The sequence below is a fragment of the Nicotiana sylvestris genome, chromosome 6, assembly GCF_000393655.2.
Source record: "Nicotiana sylvestris chromosome 6, ASM39365v2, whole genome shotgun sequence".
Classification (NCBI taxonomy): Eukaryota; Viridiplantae; Streptophyta; class Magnoliopsida; order Solanales; family Solanaceae; genus Nicotiana; species Nicotiana sylvestris.
Window position 1 is genome coordinate 206,392,859 of NC_091062.1, and position 19,718 is coordinate 206,412,576.

At 37.4% G+C, this 19,718-nt stretch overlaps 2 protein-coding genes and 1 long non-coding RNA gene across 6 annotated transcripts; all 3 read left to right on the top strand.

The window, feature by feature from the left end:
- The first annotated feature begins 102 nt into the window (after positions 1–102).
- On the top strand, positions 103–7,503 carry LOC104227358 (probable plastidic glucose transporter 3). 4 transcript variants are annotated; one of them, XM_009779586.2, is made up of 15 exons: positions 144–188; positions 350–370; positions 738–901; positions 1,568–1,679; positions 1,787–1,854; positions 2,219–2,351; positions 2,787–2,886; positions 2,951–3,063; positions 3,317–3,410; positions 4,245–4,398; positions 4,486–4,629; positions 4,727–4,800; positions 4,964–5,052; positions 5,378–5,492; positions 6,796–7,503. In XM_009779586.2, exons 3-15 carry the CDS (start codon positions 802–804, stop codon positions 6,976–6,978), a joined length of 1,479 nt encoding a protein of 492 aa, XP_009777888.1. In that variant the 5' UTR covers positions 144–188; positions 350–370; positions 738–801; the 3' UTR covers positions 6,979–7,503. The 4 variants fall into 4 exon arrangements, with proteins under 4 accessions (XP_009777887.1, XP_009777888.1, XP_009777890.1 ...); XM_009779588.2 differs by lacking the exon at positions 144–188 and having other exon boundaries at positions 244–370; positions 6,796–7,014; positions 7,100–7,387; XM_009779585.2 differs by lacking the exon at positions 350–370 and having other exon boundaries at positions 103–188.
- Positions 7,504–9,174: 1,671 nt separating this feature from the next.
- Positions 9,175–11,821, top strand: LOC104227357 (protein PLANT CADMIUM RESISTANCE 8). The gene is made up of 4 exons (XM_009779583.2): positions 9,175–9,481; positions 10,462–10,533; positions 10,645–10,857; positions 11,534–11,821. Exons 1-4 carry the CDS (start codon positions 9,295–9,297, stop codon positions 11,614–11,616), a joined length of 555 nt encoding a protein of 184 aa, XP_009777885.1. The 5' UTR covers positions 9,175–9,294; the 3' UTR covers positions 11,617–11,821.
- Positions 11,822–13,082: 1,261 nt separating this feature from the next.
- LOC138872198 (uncharacterized) lies at positions 13,083–17,119 on the top strand. Its single transcript, XR_011400656.1, has 3 exons — positions 13,083–13,310; positions 15,813–15,941; positions 16,590–17,119. It is a non-coding gene; the product is annotated as an uncharacterized lncRNA (long non-coding RNA).
- Positions 17,120–19,718: the final 2,599 nt, after the last annotated feature.

The window sequence follows — 19,718 nt, forward strand, 5'->3', positions numbered from 1 at the left end:
AAAAAAATAATAAAAAAAGAAACATTGGACCACGTGTTGGTCTGAGAGCTCTCGTAGAGTTCTAGATCCTCCTCCGTGTCGTCATCTCTGTTTGCTGCCTTCCTTCCATGGTCTCCGCCGCAATTGCATATGCATATGACAGACACACTTCCCTTTTTCCCACCACAACTGTTAACTCCATTTCTAAGGTTCCTCCTTTACCTTTTTTGCATTCCTACGTTTTCCTTTTACTTTTCCTTAATTATTTCCTTCTTTCAATGCCAATGCCGATTCCATTTTAGCTACATTTTCTGTTCCTTTTCATCTGACTGTACCTTTCTGCTGTCGCAAATTTTCTTCCTTTTTCCAGTCTTCCATAACATTTCACGAGGTAACGAACGAATACTCACACACACACACACACACACACACTCACTCACTCACTCCTATCTATAGGTGTGCGTATATGATAATGGTAGATAATTAGGCAACCAATGCCAACTTTAGTTATAGCTGAAAACGTAGAAGATTGTACTTTTTTTTATCCTCCCTATTTCTGATTTAAAGGATAAGAATTTTCTCGATTGATAATAAGAGTATTGAATTGTCGGTTTCAAATATGGAACTTTCCAGTCACATTAGATCTGAGATTTTTGCTGCGTTTAGATTAGGCATTGTCGGTTATGAAGTGATGTTGTACAAAGGTTGGCTGGCCAGCTGATAACTAATGATTTTTGTACGCGAATGGATCTGAGCAGGTTGGCGTGCATATGATTGGGAATCTTCATACAGTATTGGCACCATAGATCACAATCACAGAGTATGAGAGGGGTTCGTCTTGCAGATGCTTATTCGATCTACAAGCGTGCTTCTTCTAATGACCATTTCACTGATGATTATGATGACCGTGAACAAAATTTAGGTACGTATCCCTTACATTCTTTTTTTTTTTTTTTAAAAAAAATTTCTGTGTGCAAGCGTATCTACAGGACGGATCTTAGATTTTAGAATCAGTACGTTGTGAATTCAGCTTATTATAGTATTTGGGGATTAAAGGGGTGAGCACGAGATGGGTGTTTTTTTAAGTTTGGGTCATACCAAGATCTAATTCTCTCTCATGTTCCTTTTGATGAAGTCATACAAGTTGTATTTTTATGAGCTTTCTTATGCATTAAAGCGATTTGAGAATTAGTTGAAAAAGTGCTGACTGAGTACTGAAAACGCTACTGGTAGGTTCTGATTTTTTTGAGCTTAAATAGAGAAATAAAATTTTGCCAACTTGGTTGAATTAAATAGGGAGTATTTTACAAGTTGTATTTTAATGAGCTTTTTTATGTGATTTGAGAAGCAGTTGAAAAAGTGCTGCGTAAGTACTGAAAACGCTATTGGAAGCTTCTGGATTTGTTTGAGCTCAAATAGAGAAATAAATTTTTGCCAACTTGGTTGAATAAAATAGTGTGATAGTCCTTTAGTGTACCATCAGCTTAGAGACAATCATAGGACTTAACATTATACTAGAATATATTTTCGTATGATATTACTTCACATTGTACCATGTTAAAGTGTGAGCTTATATGGCTGATTTTAGGTCGCCTGCAAAATGGTGTCTGGAAAGAAATTGGAAACCCCTCGTGGAAACGCCCGTTACCGCATATATTGGTCGCAATTATTTCATCTCTCTTGTTTGGCTACCATCTCGGGTATGACTAAATTCGAAAATTTAGTTTCTTTCGTAAATCCTACCAATGTAGTTTGTCAAATGAAGCTTTTTCCCCCTTTGCATTTGCTCTTGATTTGGTTTATTCAGGGTGGTTAATGACACGCTAGAAAGCATGTCTTTGGACCTTGACTTCAGTGGCAGCACCTTGGCAGAAGGTACTCTATGCCATTTACCTTAAAGATCCCCCCCCCCCCCCCTAAAAAAAAGCACGGCTCGACCCACGTGAACCTCTGTTTCTTCCCTTCTCTAGGGGGCTCTCCTGAATTTTGTGTCAGTGGAGGTTGATCATCACTGCATGCACTACTCATTTGTGGCAGTGGGTGCTACATTTGTATAAATACAGATGTTAAATTTTTTGTTATATATGCAGAGGTGGAGTCCAAGGCGGTGAGTTCAGTCGAACCTGCTGTCTAACACATGCATCTGCCCTTGCTTTTCTTAAGACAATTCTCTTCATCTAGTTGTTTAGTTATTTTCTACAGGGTCCATCTGATATGATAATCTTATTTTCAACTGAAGGTCTGGTTGTGAGTACATGTTTGGGAGGTGCTTTTCTGGGCTCTATATTCAGTGGTTGGATAGCAGATGGGGTTGGTCGTCGCAGAGGCTTTCAATTGTGTGCTCTACCAATGATAATAGGTGCTTCTATGAGGTAAACCTGTAGACTAAACATGCTTAGTATCTACACTAAGCCTTTTCAACTTGAAAAGCACTGGTGAATATTTACTCTGTAATACCTTCCAAATGTTGTTAAGTCTTGAGTCCTCTTCTATTCATTGTATACTGGGATGAACGGGTATTATTAATAAAAGTGTCCAATTCCTTGGGGGATATTTTTAGTCTTGCTATCTTTTGCATTGCCAAAATCTACTGCAGACTTACTCTTTCCTGCAGACTATTCTTAAGAATCCTGTAAAGGTTGCTTTATATGGCATGTGGGTGTTTAGGTTTCTTTTCCCGTTTAAGTTATTGAATTATATCAGCTCGAGGGAATACGAGAGGGTGAAATCAGAAAGTCTTGATTCAATTTTATTACAATACAAGTTTCTGCAACCTAACTGAAGGTTATTCAACTGCATAAATGTAGTGCTGCAACAAGTACTCTTGGAGTTATGCTTCTTGGAAGGTTATTTGTTGGAATAGGAATGGGCCTTGGCCCTGCTGTTGCTGCTCTCTATGTTGCAGAGGTACATGATATTATCCTTTGCTCCTAATCCTATCTTTTTAGTTACATTTAATTTGTTTGACCAGGTTTCACCAGCTTTTGTTAGAGGCACCTACGGGAGTTTCACTCAGATTGCCACATGCCTTGGGCTCCTAGGAGCTCTTCTCCTTGGAATTCCTGCCAAGGATACTGTTGGTTGGTAAGGATTCTTTGACCTTTATCTTCTTTTCCTTTATTTAGATCGAGTGATAGCACTGGCGGAGATTAAGGAAAAAAATGTTCTACTCCGTTTTATTCCATTTCACTGTTTGGTCAAACTATCTTTCTTGAATTTGAAACTGCTAAACTGCTTTTGTTGGTTCATATTAAGAAGTAATCGATTAGCATACATGCTTAAAGCATCCCATTATTTAATTGAATGATGTGTAACTACTTCTACAATGATGTCTCAGGTGGCGGGTTTGCTTTTGGATATCCACTATTCCTGCTGCCTTACTTGCTGTTTTGATGGAATTCTGCGCTGAGAGTCCTCACTGGCTTTTTAAGGTTGGGCACCATGCTCTTATTTCAATAAGTGTCTTGCATTGGATAGGAAAGTGGCATTAGGAAGTTCAGTTTCTTGTGAATATTGCAAATAGTAAAATCTGCTTACAATTCAAACTCACTAGGTCACTCAATGGAAGACGCTCTTTATTTCAAACTCACTAGGTCGGTCAGTGAATACTTGAAATGCATACGTGGGTGATCCATCTTTATAAACTACTGCTTGGTTTCCTGTCTTCAATATATATTCATATCTTTTAAGTCATACTCTGAATTGTAATACAATCCATCCAATGTTGGGTAAAATGAACATATCGATTATTTTAAACGTCTTTCCATGATAATTCATCCAATTTTCTCGGACCCTGGCTGTTTTAGGTGAATCGGCGGATACTTGAATTTCCTTCTAATTATATATCTATGTTAAGCATGTTTTCTTATGAAGCAACAGAATGAAATAACTGAAGGAGATATAATCTTGACAGATTCCAACAACATTATCCTGATTGCTTTCTCTATTCATTGATGGGGCTTGTGTTCTTCCTCTGTACAATAACTTAGCAGGTTTTAATACAACTACTAAACATTATTGGTTCATTCCTGCCACATTTTGTCTTGGGGTCCTGATACTACAGCCAAGACTACACCGTATTTATACCATAGAATAGTTGGCATGTTATTATACTTGTCCAAATAAAAGTTGGTATATTATCATCGCTCTCCAATGCATGACCTTATTGATTTACTGTCAATACTGTGTTCTATCATTTACAAGCACTCGGCATCTTATGGCTCTCTTACTTCCCTTTTCACCTTTTGTTTCTGGACTATACTCAGAGAGGAAGAGCTGATTTGGCTGAAGAAGAGCTTGAAAAGCTAATGGGAGCATCACATGTTAAATATGCCATTGCAGAAATGTCAAAGACAGACAAAGGAGATGAGGTGGACAATGTTAGGTTTGGGGAGCTACTGTATGGACGTCATTTTAAAGGTATAATTATTGTGATGTGTTTTCATTCTGTCAATGTTTTCTTGTCTGAAAAAGTTAATGATTTTATAACTTTTGCCTATTGGACAGTGGTTTTCATGGGATCTGCCTTATTTGCTTTGCAACAACTATCTGGTATAAATGCTGTATTTTATTTCTCTTCAACTGTTTTTAAAAAGGCTGGAGTACCTTCAGACATTGCAAACACATGCGTTGGGATTGTAAACTTAACAGGTAACAGTCATCTCTCCATATCAAACATGTATAACACTCCTGGAGACTTGGATGTGTTGGTGATTTCTCGTTTCACTGTTGTCTATAACATCCACAGGGTCTATTATTGCAATGATTTTGATGGATAGGCTTGGGAGGAAGGTGCTTCTAATTGGGAGTTTCTTGGGCATGGTAACCTAATCTTGTTTGCTCAATCCCATATCAATCAATACTCAATAGGAGCATGTAATTCCAAAACATGTGTCTGTGCTTAGTTGCTTACCATGGTTTGTCCTAGACGTGTCACTATATTTTGCTTTCTGATGCTTAAACTTCTGAGATGTTTTTGGTCCAGGCAATTGCAACGGCCCTTCAAGTAACAGCCGCGAGTTCATTTGTACCAAGCTCTGCAGTATTATTCCTATCAGTTGGTGGGACCCTACTGTGAGTAATACACTTCAAGATTGTCGTTGTTGTAGTGGTTGATTTTGTAGTGGTTGATTATTGATAGATAGGACTAGATATGCTCTTTATACTGTAGTAAAGCACGTAAGAGATGAAGATAAATAGTTTCAGTACTGCTTCTGTGGATAACAGTTTCAACTGATTTCTAGATAAAAGTGTCATGTACTTAGTAACTGTTAAATCAATGAAAGATGAGACAATTTCATGCTATAGGTAGCTTTACTGACTGTTAAGAAGATAACTAGAAATGCACAAAAGCAAAGGCTGGTTGTTTTCTTTCAATAATGGAAGTTATTTATGTTAGGTATGTCTTGGCATTTTCTTTGGGCGCTGGGCCAGTCCCTAGCCTCCTTCTGTCAGAGATATTCCCTGGCCGGATTAGGGCAAAGGCAATGGCTTTCTGCATGGCTGCACATTGGGTATGTTCTTCCTGCTCTTGATTCTTTTGTTTCATGCTAATTATTCTCATTACTTTCTCCTTGGATGAAGAATACATGACACAATGTATTGTTCATGGGAAAACCTTCAAGTCTGAGTAACGTTTTATATCAGCTTGAGCGTATTGAGTATTGGGACGAGTAGGGTCCAAACAGAGTGAAAATGGATGTTGAGGGTTTTTACGGCCAACTTTAACTAGTTTGGGGTTGATGCAAAATACTAGTTGTTGTCTTGTTGAGGGAGGGGGTGATTGTAAGAAGGAGGATTATTCACTGGTATTAGCTTGGAATTACACATTTAATAGAAACACATATCTATCTAGCTGTTGAGTCATTTGACAAAATGAGATGCTGCTGAGAGCATCAGCCTAAATGTCACACATATCCACATTCTGCTATTGGGGGTGAGTCAAACAAGCTGTGCAGGTAAGTTCATCCATCACGAGTCACGGTTTCGATCGCTGCTGCAGACAAAATCCGGGTATTTAAGTGGAGAAGGGTAGAGGGGCGGGCCCATTATCCACCGAGTTTCGCATTGAGTGCCAATAGCCTTTGGAGAAGTCCCGGTTATCAGTAAACGAATCATCCATCTTAAGTCAGAGAACTGTTCTGTCTGCATAATCTACCTAAGTGGTAACCAAACCAATAGCGTTACCTTGCTCATTGCATGACAAAATGGATCTGCTTGTTCTAAGCCCCTTAAACTGCCAAGAAGCAGAAAAAATTGAACCATTTAAAGTGATGCGGGACACTAGGGGTATCCTAATTCACCCTGAAACTTGTTCTACAGTATTTATTTTGTTATCTTTGCTTCAACTAAGAATCAAATCTTTGCACATGATCAACTCCTTGATTCTCTGATGAGGTGTTGGATGGTCAAAGTATTTTGTGCCTAAAAAAAAAAGCCTGCCCCTAAAGACTTTTGACATCATTCTAAGGGAGATCTAAAATAAGCTGGTAAATATAAATACTGCTCTGAGCATAAAATGGTATGAGATCATTTTTTATATATAGAAAATGGAAAAAGAAATGAGATCAGTGCCTACTTATGTCCCCATTTACGTTCTAGTTCATGCTTGGTTCAGCTACATCACTGATTTATATTATGAAGTGTTCTTGGCACTTGCCATTTATTATAGTTTTATATTCTTGTTGTTGCTGTTGTTGAAAATCTCATAGCTCTTGTTTTATCTGAAATCTCGTACCTTTTTGTTGAGACTGATGCTTGAATTTTTCATCTTTTCTTTCCTAAGGTTTTCTGATTGCATATTTTGCTCTTTAACAGGTCATCAATTTTCTAGTCGGTCTTCTGTTTCTGCCGATGCTTGAGCATCTTGGACCAAAAATTGTGTATGCAATCTTTGCCGGTTTTTGCTTGTTGGCAGTGGCCTTTGTGAAAAAGAATGTGGTGGAAACAAAAGGAAAAACATTACAAGAGATTGAGTTTGCTCTTCTTCCGGCTCATTAGTGGTAACTGGATCACATACAATATTATTCAGACTGGGTAATGTTCAGACTTAGTGGTTGAACATCCAAATTCTAGCCTGCAGCTATTTCTTGATTTGTTCAATTTTGGAGTGTGTTCATAGGCGGGAAGGCAGTGACGACGAACAATCAGAGATAAAGATTGTCGCAATGCGAGTTTTTGCAGGACTTGTCACTGCTTATTGTTGCTGCTATTCTGCTCACTCCACTGGTCAGTGACTATTGCCTTTGGGAGCATGAAACTACATCTGCCTCAGCCAGTAGTAGATCACATATATACAGAGTACCTATTATTGCTATTTGTATAGCCTTTCTTTTAATTTTTGCCTTGATCTGATTTGTGTAATTAGCATGGCACAGAAAGGCTGCTCTGGACATTCCTTACAGAAATAATGTTATAGAAATTTAATTAGCAAGATATGTGGTAGGCTGGTAGCTGCATGCTGTAACAGAAATATTGGTAGTACTGTAATACGTAATCGATCAATGTAGTTGAAATTTTTCTCAATTTGGCTTCAGCAATGATTCTGTTATGTTGCTATAATATCTCAAATTGCCAGCTAGTTAGGAAGCCAAACCGTCAAGTATATTGGCCATATCTACTATTATCTAAAAATAATAAAGTTATTAATGACTGGACGAAACCAAGAAATAACCCCTCACGTGCGAAATTATAGAAGATCCCCTTTAAGATCAAACAATTCCATCGAATTGAGTATGATTGTATGTGTGATAGCATCTACTATACCAGGAATATCAATGAACCCAATTATTGCAATTGCTCAGGATAGCCTTTTTTAGCTTCTAGGGTCTATTTCTTAGTTCAAGATCCCTCTTACTAACTGGAATCAAAGAATTAGTAGATCTGTTCCGCCCAAAATGGGAATGGGCTAGGGTTATGAACTTATAATCTGATGATCGAGTCGATTCCATGATTATAAGTTCATTCCATACCGGACCAGGCCGGAATAGGGTTATATACATTCTCATTATGAGAAGGGGTCAAGTAGTATATGAAAATACTTCTGAGCATGAATTCGTGTTTGATCAAGCTTTTAACAAGTGCTTCTAAATGTATTTTTTTCAAAAGTGCTTTTTAAAAAAGGTATTTTTGGGGAAAATTTACTTTTTTCTACTTTTGCAAAATTTCTTCTACTTTACTCAAAAACACTTTTTTTTCTTTGAAAAGCTTGGCGAAACACTTTAACTTTGAAAAAGATACTTTTAAAAAAAAGTGTTTTTGGCCTTGGTAAAGGCTACTAGTCGAGCCGAAAGGCCGTCAGGAGTTTCTGCTATATTCTTTTTTTTGAAAAAAAGTGATCGTCTTGGTTGTATTTAAGGTACAGTTTGGTAATCACGCCATAATGCTAAACATGTACTGCATATTATTGAGTTTAGTCATGCATTAGCTGTTATAATGATGCTAAGCATGTTTTGTTATCTGATATAGTGGCTTAATGTGAACTTCATTACTCTCTCAATTAACTGTTTTAATGCATCACACGTCTTTCCTATCTCAAGTTGACTTTGAATAACTTTTCTTTTTTGGACTTTGAATAATTAGCTTCCAGAATGTCGTATCTTTTTTCTTTTCTTTCTAAATAACAGCAAGTCCTATCTGAAAATTGAAGAGAGTTCAGAAACGAGGATAGTCTAATATCTACAACGAAAATGAAACTACTAGAATGCAAATTAAAACAATGAAAAGGGACGTTATACTAATCATCTTTCCAATTTGCAACTAGTCACCAAACTCGGCTGGTGGCATATGAATACATAGCCAACTTGGAATAAAATGGTATTGGAAGCTTCTTGTAACTTGAGTTATAATTAGAAAAATTTCTACTGGACTCAAACCTCCCTATAACAACATCCCTATATAACAATCATTCACTATAAAAGCTAAGCTTTTTCGGAATTGATTTTAACATTACATTATAATATATGGTCTTCATGACAACACTTCACTATAACAGCTAAAAAATATCGGAACAAACGAGGCTGGTATAGAGAGTTTGTATTTGACCTCCTTAATTTTGTCCATTTCTGCGATATTAGTGAAATTTTAAAAGATTGTATAACGTGAAAAGGACATGCAGCTAATCTGAATAATCTCATTGATTATTTGTTCCAAGTCAAAGATGCCGTCTACTCTGGGCATGTCTGTTTTCTCGTCAACATATCACACACAACCATTTCCCCTACATTATATGATAGAAAGAGCTCATTTGATATTTGAACAGAAAATTTTCTTCATCCAACTTGAGGTGTATACGTAGGTGTAAAATTTTTGGATACAATGGGAAGAGTTGAAGAAAATAATGAAATAGAAACTCCTAAACCAGGTGAGAGTGGTGAACCAGTTGCCTCACAGCCTCCTCCACAGTACCAAGGAGTAAAGGATGTACAGCCGCCATCGCCATCACAACCAATTGGAGCTCCCTGGAGCACTGGCTTATTTGATTGTCATTTGAACCAGATTAATGGTAATTACAATATTTCTTCTTTTTCCTTGCTAATGATTTATTTTGGTATCAACTACCTATGTGTTATTATGCTGTGGTTCTGCTTTTGCCATTAATATTTCCTCTATTAATAAGAAATATTTTTAAAGAAAATAATTTTTTGGTGTTTAGATGCTGGAAAATATTTTCTTTCATACCAAACATGCTCTTCAGGGAGAAACTGTTAGGACAGAAAAAATGAGGTGTCATGCGTAAGCTACTTGAATGTTGTTAAATCATACAACAAAGAGAAATATACCAAAAGAGACACAAGCATATAACGTGGTTCGGTCAATTGACCTATGTCCACGGTGGAGATGAGTAATCCACTATATAAAAAGAGAGTACAAAATATTGAGAGAACAACCTCGCGAAGAGGGCAAATACAAGTGACACACTAATACTTGTCCCGTAAAATTCTCTCCCTAAATATGGCTACATCGTGGATTCTACTGAATGAGAAGGAAGGATCCTCAATTTATAGAAGTCCAAACCTTTTCCTACAAGAAAAAAGACTAGCCAAATGGGGTAAACATGTTGCCCTTTTCTTCAACAAATAAGAAAATCAAATATAGTAAGAAAATTATGGCAAACACCTAATAGAAACTAGGAACATCAAGGAACAGATCAATTTGTTGGCAGAGGGTGCAACGCATCTACTCCTTTTGACTCGGAATACTATATATGTAGTTGAAATCTATATCTATATATTAGAAAATTCGTAGGCGTTATCACAAAAAGGTGATAGTATAATCATACTTTGCATTCACTAATTTAAAATCCTTGATCCGCCTTTAATTTAAGAACATTCTAGTTTGTGCAATTGTTATGACCAGTATTTTACTGACTTAAAATTCTTGATCCGCCTCTAAAGAATATCCTCATTTGTGGAGCTATTATGACAAATGTTTACTGACTTAAAATCCTGGATCCGCTTCTAAAGAACATACTTGTTTGTGCAGCTGTTATGACATCATTCTTACCTTGTGTAACATTCGGACAGATAGCAGAAGTTCTCGATGCAGGAGAAATGAGTAAGTCCCAAATGTGCCAGCAATTATTTTTACATCGTCAGTGCACAGAAGTTAAACTCTTTCCCTCTTAATAATACTAATTAAGGATTGATTTTTTTATGGTGATTGCAGCATGTCCTTTGGGGACTTTCATATACTTGCTGATGATGCCTGCTGTTTGCTCTCAATGGATAATGGGCTCTAAGTATAGAACTAAGCTGAGACAGAAATATAATCTTGTTGAAGCTCCTTATTCAGACATAGTTTCCCACATATTCTGTCCATGTTGCTCTCTTTGTCAAGAGTTCAGAGAACTTCAACACAGGGGACTTGATCCTGCTCTAGGTATGCATGTCACACTTGGTACAATAATCTTTTCACCATATTGTAGGCAGGAGAAGGGGTGCGTTGGCGTACTGATAAAGTTATTGCCATGTGACCAGGAGGTCACGGGTTCGAGTCGTGGAAATAGCCTCTTGTAGAAATGCAAGGTAAGGCTGCGTACGATAGACCCTTGTAGTCCGATCCTTCCCCGGACTCCGCACATAGCGGGAACTTAGTTCACCGGGCTGCCTTTCATACTGTAGGCAAGGCGGATTTAGGCAGGGCAGATTTAGGGGGGCGGAAGGAGGTTAAGGTGAACCCCTTCGCGGGAAAATTACATACGTTGTACATATAAGGCAAAATCTGTTTTGTACCTCTATATATTATATTTTGAATCCCCTGGACACAGCCCAAAAGCATAGCTCAGTGGTCAAGGAGGGTGAAAAACTTTGTAAGGTTATTGGTTCAATTACCACCGACTACTGTCTCTTTTAATTTTTTTAACTTCTTTTTTTGAACCCCCTTAGTGAAAATCTTGTCTCCGCAACTATTCTTGAATTGAATACGTGAAAATATTTTTGTTGATTAGTGGTGATGGAAATTCTAATCCAAAGTTTTAACCTTGTTCTAATACCATTGAACTGAATGTACAAGAAAGAAATAATTTTCTAACAGGAGAGTGAAAAATGTGATGCAGGATGGAATGGTATAGTTGCTCAGCAGCATTATGGGAACCAACAAGTGAATCAAGCTCCCCAAGTACAATCCATGTCTAAGTAAAATTCAAGATTCTGATTCTTTATTTGTTTGAGTTAAGGTTGTAATATGTTACATGTGTTTTGACACAACCAGATTCTGTTCATGTTGTAGCCTTATTATTTATTCAACCATCTTGTTGGCAGTGTTGATTGTTGTACTATGTTTCTAGAACTCTATTTTTGGGAGTTACATACTTCCGCGTATATGAAAATTGAGTTTGCAATGATCTAATGAAGTCTTGGCATCAATTATTAATTGGGCAGTTCGATTTATTGCTAAATATTTGCGTGGAAATGACACTAGATAGCTACTTTTAAGCATATTGTTTAAAATATTGACAGAATTGAAGAAGAATTTAGGAGAATTTTATGTATATTTTCTGATGATTCAAACGTCTGTACAGCCTATTGTATAAATACACTGAAAAGGAATCTATTCTCTAACTACCTAGCCAGCTGTACAATTTCTATTAGCTGTCTTGTAACAAACTAAATGATAAAATCAAAGAATAAACTAATTTGTATGTATAGAAATTGATAAATGATTTTCTGTTTGCTGCTTCTTTTTAATAGGCCCAAAGAGAGTTGTTTTGATTTTGGGCCCAAGCTGTTAAGAAAACCCAACCGAGTGAAAGTTGTTCAGGCCCAAATCTGATGATCCATTAAGTCCAAAACATTGTGCCAACTGATTGATTTAATCTCATCCGTCCATTGGCATTAAACCTAATATTCTCTTTCAGACATAAACATATGAAGTAACGAGAATCTCTGTCAAAACTCCATCGGTAAACCTTCTCTGTTAAACTCTATTGATAAACCTTCTTCTTTGCTAAATTTTGTATCATCACCAACACCCCCCTCAAGCTGGAGGGGGAAGAAAGAACCCCCAACTTGCCTAACAAATTGTGATGATTAGGCCTTGTGAGAGATTTAGTAAAGAGATCGGCGATTTGGGAGGAGGAGTGGAGCTAAGAAAGGGAGATCAGACCGACAAGAAACTGTTGCCTCACGAAATGACAATCGAGTTCGACATGTTTCGTTCGTTCATGGAATACTGGATTTTTGGCGATGTGTATCGCGACCTGGCTATCGGAGTGAAGCGGTACTCGAAGAGAGATAGGGATAGAAAGATCTTCGAAAACATGAACTAACCAGGTTAGTTCAGTCACAACTTGCCTCATGGATCGATATTTCGCTTCAGCGGAGCTAAGAGAAATGGAGGTTTGTTTCTTCGACTTCTAAGAAATTGGAGAAGAGCCAAGTGAAATGTAGAAGCTGCTGACAGATCTTCGTGAATCTGGGCAAGTCCCCCAGTCAAAATCACAAAAGGTCATTAATTTGAAGGAAGAAGAGGATGACATAAAAAGGCCGAGACCTGGATCTTTCAACAAATAACGAAATACACAAAGGGCAGATTGAAGATGTGGTTGGCGAGGATCTTGCATGTACTGGCTTAGGTGTTGAACGGTGAAGGAGAGGTCGGGTCAAGTATGTGTAAGATAATTGAGTTTGCCCAGGAGACGGCGATACAGAGTTGGATCAGCAAGGGGAACTCCTATTTTAGCAAGGAGCTTGACAGTGGGATCTAAGGGACAGGAAACAGGAGACATGTGGGAGGAGTCAAATTCCTGCAAAAGGTTCAAGGTGAATTTTCTTTGACAAAGGATCAGTCCCTGAGCTTCTCTGATGACCTCCATACCAAGAAAGAAATGTAAGGTACTTAAATATTTAATTCTGAACTCTTGATGAAGAAACTCTTTTAACGTAGTTAATTCAGCATCATCATTTCCTGTTAGCAAAATGTCATCTACATAGACTGCAACTATAGAAATAGAAGAGTCTGTCTTCTTGAAAACAGGGAATAATCGTTTAGAAAGTGAGTGAAGCCTTTGAAATTGAGGGCAACCATGAGCTTGGCATACCATTGCCTTGATGCCTGGCGAAGTCCATAAAGTGACTTCTTTAGTTTGCAAACATGATTAGGAGTAGGAGGACTAACCCCAGCATGAAACTTCATATAAACCTCCTCATTCAATTCTCCATGTAAAAAGTCGTTGTCAACATCTAATTGGTAAAGTCCCCAACCTCGCTTCACTGTTGTAGCAAAAATACACCTGATGGTAGTTATTTTAACCACCGGGAAAAATGTATCAGTGAAATCGATCCCTTCTCGCTGTATGTCACCCCTAATGACCAATCTAGTTTTTAGCCTTTCTATGCTTCCATCTGAATGTTGCTTCACCTTATATACCCATTTACATGGCAATTCCTTACAACCTTGGGGTAATTCTACCATATCCCAGGTTTTGTTGAACTCAAGAGCTTCAATTTCTTTGGCTATTGCTTCCTGCCATCCAGGGTGATGAGCAGTCTGTGCATAACTGATAGGTTCTTGGATATTAGACAAAGAGTTAAGCATATGTTGGTTAGAAGAGGTTAAGCCAGCAAAAGAGACACAAGTAGGAGTGACAGGAACTAGGAAACATGAATCAGACACATCTGTGAGATGAATAGCATTGCAAACATAGTCCTTTAGATAAGCAGGTGCGACATGAGGTTTAGTGGATTTTCTGATGAGGTCTTCCACAATAGGTACTGAAACAGGAGTGGGAGAAGAGAGTGAAGAAAAAGTGGACTGTGGGTGGGGAATGGGGACTAGGGAAGAATTGGTAGACAAAGGAGTGTGTGGAGGAGAGGTATGAATAGGAAACTTAGTAGAGGAAGGGGCAGTAGAAAGTGCAGAGGGAACTACAGGAATGAAGGGAGTGTTGGGTGAAAAATCAGAAAAAGGAGTAGAATTGTTAATTTTAGGAAGAGGTAGAGAAGGATTAAGGGAAGAACCAGTGTTGATAGAGGCAAAAGGAAACAACTCTTCATGAAAAATGATATCCCTAGATACTAAAGTCTGAAGAGTTTGTAGATTAAGCACCTTATATCCCTTCTTCCCATGTGGATATCCTAGGAAAACACAAGGTAAAGCCCTTGGCTCAAACTTTGGTCTGTTGTGTGATATAGTAGAGACAAAACATAAGCAACCAAAGCATTTAAGGTTTGTATAATTGGGCTTGGTTTTGAACATAACTTCATAAGGGGTTTTGAAATGCAATATCTTAGAAGGGAACCTGTTAATTAAGTAAGTGACTGTTAAAAAACAGTCTCCCCAATATGTGATAGGCAAATGTGATTGGTATAGTAAAGCTCTGGATATTTCTAGTAAATGTCTATGCTTCCTTTCTACAACTCCATTTTGTTGTGGTGTATAAACACATGAAGTTTGATGTATAATCCCCTGTGAATGGAAGTACTCTAATTGAAGGTGCCCACTACCCAATTCAAAAGCATTGTCCAACCTTATAATTTTGACTTTGGTTTGAAACTGTCTCTCTACCATGTTTAAGAAGGATTTCAAAACTGTGAATGCATTAGATTTGGTGCTCAATAAATAAGTCCAGATGCCTCTGCTGAAATCATCAAAAATAGTGAGGAAGTACTTATAACCATCATATGTGGGGGGTATTATAGGGACCCCAGGTATCTACATGAATCAACTCAAATACTAATTTTGTTGAAATAGAACTTGAAGGGAAATGGAGTTTAGATTGCCTTGCCATAGGACAAATAATACATGGAGTAGAAAATTTGGAACAAGAAGACTTTGAAACTGAATCAACATTTCTCATATTGCTTAAAGGCATATGGCCTAACCTATAATGCCATATCTTTTCCTTTACATTGGAATCAGAAAGACTAAAACAAGAATTTAAAAAAGGAACAAAACTAGATTTCTGTCTAGATACAAAAGTATTTCTAGACTTAGGTAAACTCCTAGAGACATCAGCTGAAACTCTTGACTTGAGGATGTAGAGACCTCCCTTTTCTTTACCAATCTCCAGAGGGCTCTTCAGTGAAGGGTCATGCAGCAGAAAATAAGAAAAAGGGGTAAAGAGAATAAACTTATGAAGTTGTCTACGCAATTTGTGTATAGATAACAGATTGAACCTGAAAGAGGGCACATACAAGATATTATGTAGTACCACATTAGGTAAAATTAACACTGAACCTGCATGTGTAACTCTAACTCTATACGAATTAGGGAGTTTAACCATGAAGGGTTTAGGTAAAGCTTTGAATTCTGTGAAAAAATATTTGTTGAAAGTCATATGCCCAGTTGCTCCACTATCTAATATCCAAGACTCATTATCAATTTGAATGAAACAGGCATGTGAATTAAAAAAATTGGCTATACCAGCACAACTAAGGTTAGCCGGAACATCAGAAGTGGAGGCTGCTTGTTGTCCCATATTGGCCTGATGGAGAAGTTGCAGAAGCTGTGTTACATTCTCCTGTGTAAGTGTCTGAATCCCTGTATTTTGTGTTCCCTGATCTGCTTCTCCTCCTGGATTGAATGCAATATTTGCCTGTACATTTCCTTTGTTTTGTAAACTTAAAATCAGCTGGAAAACCATGAATCCTATAACATTTTTCAATGTTGTGTCCTGGTTTCTTATAATAAGCACATATCACTGAGTTTCTCTTTCCATCAAAAACTCCTTTGTTGCCTCTCTGCTCATTATACTTCTTACCCCCCGCTTGATTGAAAGCAATGAAGGAGGCAAAATCTCCTGGGTAAGCTAGACTAGCTTGAATTTCCCTTTGTTTCTCATCTTGCATCACCAATGCATATGCCTGTCCAATAGAAGGGAGTGGAGAGGACAACAATATGTTGCTCCTAACTCTTATGAAGGTCTCATTTAATCCCATGAGAAATTACAATAATCTTTCATCTTGATGAGCGTTTTGGTACTTTGCTTTTGCTCCACAATCACATTCACACACACAGGCAGAGAATGTGTTGAGAGCATCTAACTCATCCCATAAGCTCTTCATTTTAGTGAAATAAGTAGACATACTTGAACTCCCCTGCACCACAGCACTTAGTTCTTTCTGTAGTTGAAAAAGCTTAGCTCCATTTGTTTGACCAAACCTGTCTTCCAGGTCACTCCAAAGATCTTTGGCACTCTAGGAATATAGCACACTCTCTGCTATTTCCTTTGAAAGAGAGTTAAGGAGCCATGAAAGCACCATGTCATTTGATCTTGCCCAGGCCTGTTGAAGACCTGAGTCTGCGGCTGGTACAACTAGGGATCCATCAATGAATCCTAGCTTGTTCTTTGCTGATAAAGCTATGACTGTAGCTCTTCTCCAGCCACTATAGCTCCTGCCATCAAATGCTGAAGAAACCAGGTTCATCCCTGGGTAATCTGAAGGGTGAAGATAATAAGGGTGTGTTGAATCAACAACACCACTAGCCATGGAGCCTACTGGAAGTGATCCATCTCCAACAGGAGTGGAAGAGACAATTGAAGGGCTGCTTTGGGATTCAATAGCCATTTCTCAGAAAGAAGGAGAAAAGAGATCTGAAAGAAAAGATTGGATTGCAAGGACTTCAAGCCCGCTCTGATACCATGACAGAATTGAAGAAGAATTTAGGAGAATTTTCTGTATATTTTCTGATGATTCAAACGTCTGTACAACCTATTGTATAAATACACTGAAAAGGAATCTATTCTCTAACTACCTAGCCAGCTGTACAATTTCTATTAGCTGTTTTGTAACAAACTAAAGGATAAAATCAAAGAATAAACTAATTTGTATGTACAGAAATTGATAAATAATTTTCTGTTTGCTGCTTCCTTTTAATAGGCCCAAAGAGAGTTGTTTTGATTTTGGGCCCAAGCTGTTAAGAAAACCCAAACTAGTGAAAGTTGTTCAGGCCCAAATCTGATGATCTATTAAGTCCAAAACACTGTGCCAACTGATTGATTTAATCTCATCCGTCCATTGGCATTAAACCTAATATTCTCTTTTAGACATAAACATAGGAAGTATCGAGAATCTCTGTCAAAACTCCATCGGTAAACCTTCTCTATTAAACTCCATTGATAAACCTTCTTTTTCGCTAAATTTTGTATCATCACCAACAAATATATCCGCACTTTATAATGTATTTAAAGATTGGCCACTTCGCTTAAACTTCAAGATACGACGTATCGTGTCCTAAAGTTCGAAAATTGTGTCCAAAGATTCGAATCTTATGTCCTGAATTTTAAATTAGCAGTTTAGAAATTCAGGATACTTCGTCTTGAATTTCAAATTAATAGCTCAAAAGTTTAGGACACTAAGTCATGAATTCCAAATTAACAACTCAAAATTTCAGGATACTTAGTCTTGAAATTTGAGTGAATTGACTAATCTTTAAAGACATTATAAATTTATGAATATATTTAAACAACAGGTTTAAAAGTTGCTATTGGGTTAAGAACCGCAGTAACTTATGAAACTAGTTGGGCCTCTAATTAACTCCATCATATTTTTCTTGTCGGGCCTTCATTTTACTTGATTTTTTTTGCCAGTATATCTGTATTTTCCAGAAGTTGGTTTGTTTAGAATGGAAGGAAAGGAGACACTTATTATATAGAATTTAGACGACGTAGTAAATTTATATAGTTGTTATATTTAAACTTGTTATGTGCACATATGGATAAAGTTCCTATAGTTTATGCCAAATCCACAAACCCATGGTTGAATCAGCTGCTAATGATAGATTGGTAGTATAGTACGTAAAATACAGAATTAGTCGGATAATTTCTCCTCTACTTTTCTCTTATGATCACAGTTAATTTGACTTATAATTATCATTAATGTTTTCATAAGTTTTATTGATTTTACATTTTACTTCATAAACCTATCTTAGTCAAATTAACCTCGAAATCTGGAGCATTTGCTAGTTGAAACCAGGAAGTGATACATTCTTTGCAACCTTAGAATGCAAGGACAAGTCGTTTGTTGGACATTACATTGCTGTTTTTTTGGATATTCTAAATCATCTCCTCCTGCTTAGAAATGTTTTTTCTTTGAGTCGAGGGTCTATCGGAAACAGTCTTTCTATCTCTACAAGATAAGATAAGGTATGCGTATATATTACCCTCCTAATACCCTACACTGTGGGAATACACGGAGTATATTGTTGTTGTCGTCGTTTTGATCTTTTATGATTAGTTCTATAATTGGGTTTCCAGCTACCGACTGACAATAGACAGGATTAAAATACTCCAGGTCCATTATCATCGTTATTGTTGCTCCCAAACGCACACGCAAGTATACGTGGTCGACAAGTAATATAATGATAAGTTGAGTGTCGAACTCATAGAGACTTGTGTAAACTACTCACTAAATCGCTAAAATTGTTATTCAATCCAGCTAAAATCAAAGTTCAATAATATGATTATATTATACTACGATTCTAAATAATAACTAAATTATCAAGTGACGAATTGATTGTTGTGTATTCAGTAGAGACAAATATTCCAGGGTTGTGATCGATTCACCATTTGTATTGTGTTCTAATTAACTCTCCCTTTCATATAATTCACTCATGGTTGCTAATTAATCGATAAATGCTCTCATAGCCTTCTCCAAGTACTACTCACCTATTCTCAATAGACTAACGCCTATATTCCTATGAAATCAATCTATTAAGAACGCATTAAGATCTGGATATTTAATTAAGCACGGTGACTAGGTATATTCCTATCGTAACCACAAATCCGCCCCCCTTAAGGGTTAAGATCGTGCTCTCTTCAATCCTTCTCTAATCTAAACACGGCTTTCCCAAGCATAACATAGATAGTAAATAGAACTTACCTGCTGGCCAGACAATTAAGCAATTAAACACATAATTGAAGAAACAACCATATATTGGTGAATTATAATCAAGGTCAAGTTTATGTCAAACAACAATATTCATGGCTAAATCACAACCCCAGAACAATAGGTGTTTAGCCACTCATGATGTAATCAAATAATTGCATAAGTTTTGATTAATTGAAAATACTGGAAAAGATGAAGAATTCTGAGATGTTCTTGCTCCTCAATGTTTCTTGTGTGTATTTTTGCTCCAAAGTGCGTCTCCCCCCTCCAAAATTAGGCTTAGTCTTCCTTTTATACGTGTTGGATAGGCCTAGGGTCGAATAAACCGTGTCCCAGGCAAAATAGGACACAATCCGCATCATCGGCGCCCAGCCTGGCGCCAGGCGCCCACCAGGGCGTTGCCCAATCTGTGCA

What these genes read in the sequence shown, in the direction of transcription:
- LOC104227358 (XM_009779585.2), top strand. Translation starts at nt 802, where the DNA reads ATGAGAGGGGTTCGTCTTGCAGATGCTTATTCGATCTACAAGCGTGCT. An exon ending in TCAGTTGGTGGGACCCTACT is followed by an intron (nt 5,053 to 5,377) that starts GTGAGTAATACA and finishes TATTTATGTTAG; the next exon opens with GTATGTCTTGGCATTTTCTT. An exon ending in TCTGCATGGCTGCACATTGG is followed by an intron (nt 5,493 to 6,795) that starts GTATGTTCTTCC and finishes GCTCTTTAACAG; the next exon opens with GTCATCAATTTTCTAGTCGG.
- LOC104227357 (XM_009779583.2), top strand. Translation starts at nt 9,295, where the DNA reads ATGGGAAGAGTTGAAGAAAATAATGAAATAGAAACTCCTAAACCAGGT. An exon ending in TCTCGATGCAGGAGAAATGA is followed by an intron (nt 10,534 to 10,644) that starts GTAAGTCCCAAA and finishes TGGTGATTGCAG; the next exon opens with CATGTCCTTTGGGGACTTTC. An exon ending in GGGACTTGATCCTGCTCTAG is followed by an intron (nt 10,858 to 11,533) that starts GTATGCATGTCA and finishes AATGTGATGCAG; the next exon opens with GATGGAATGGTATAGTTGCT.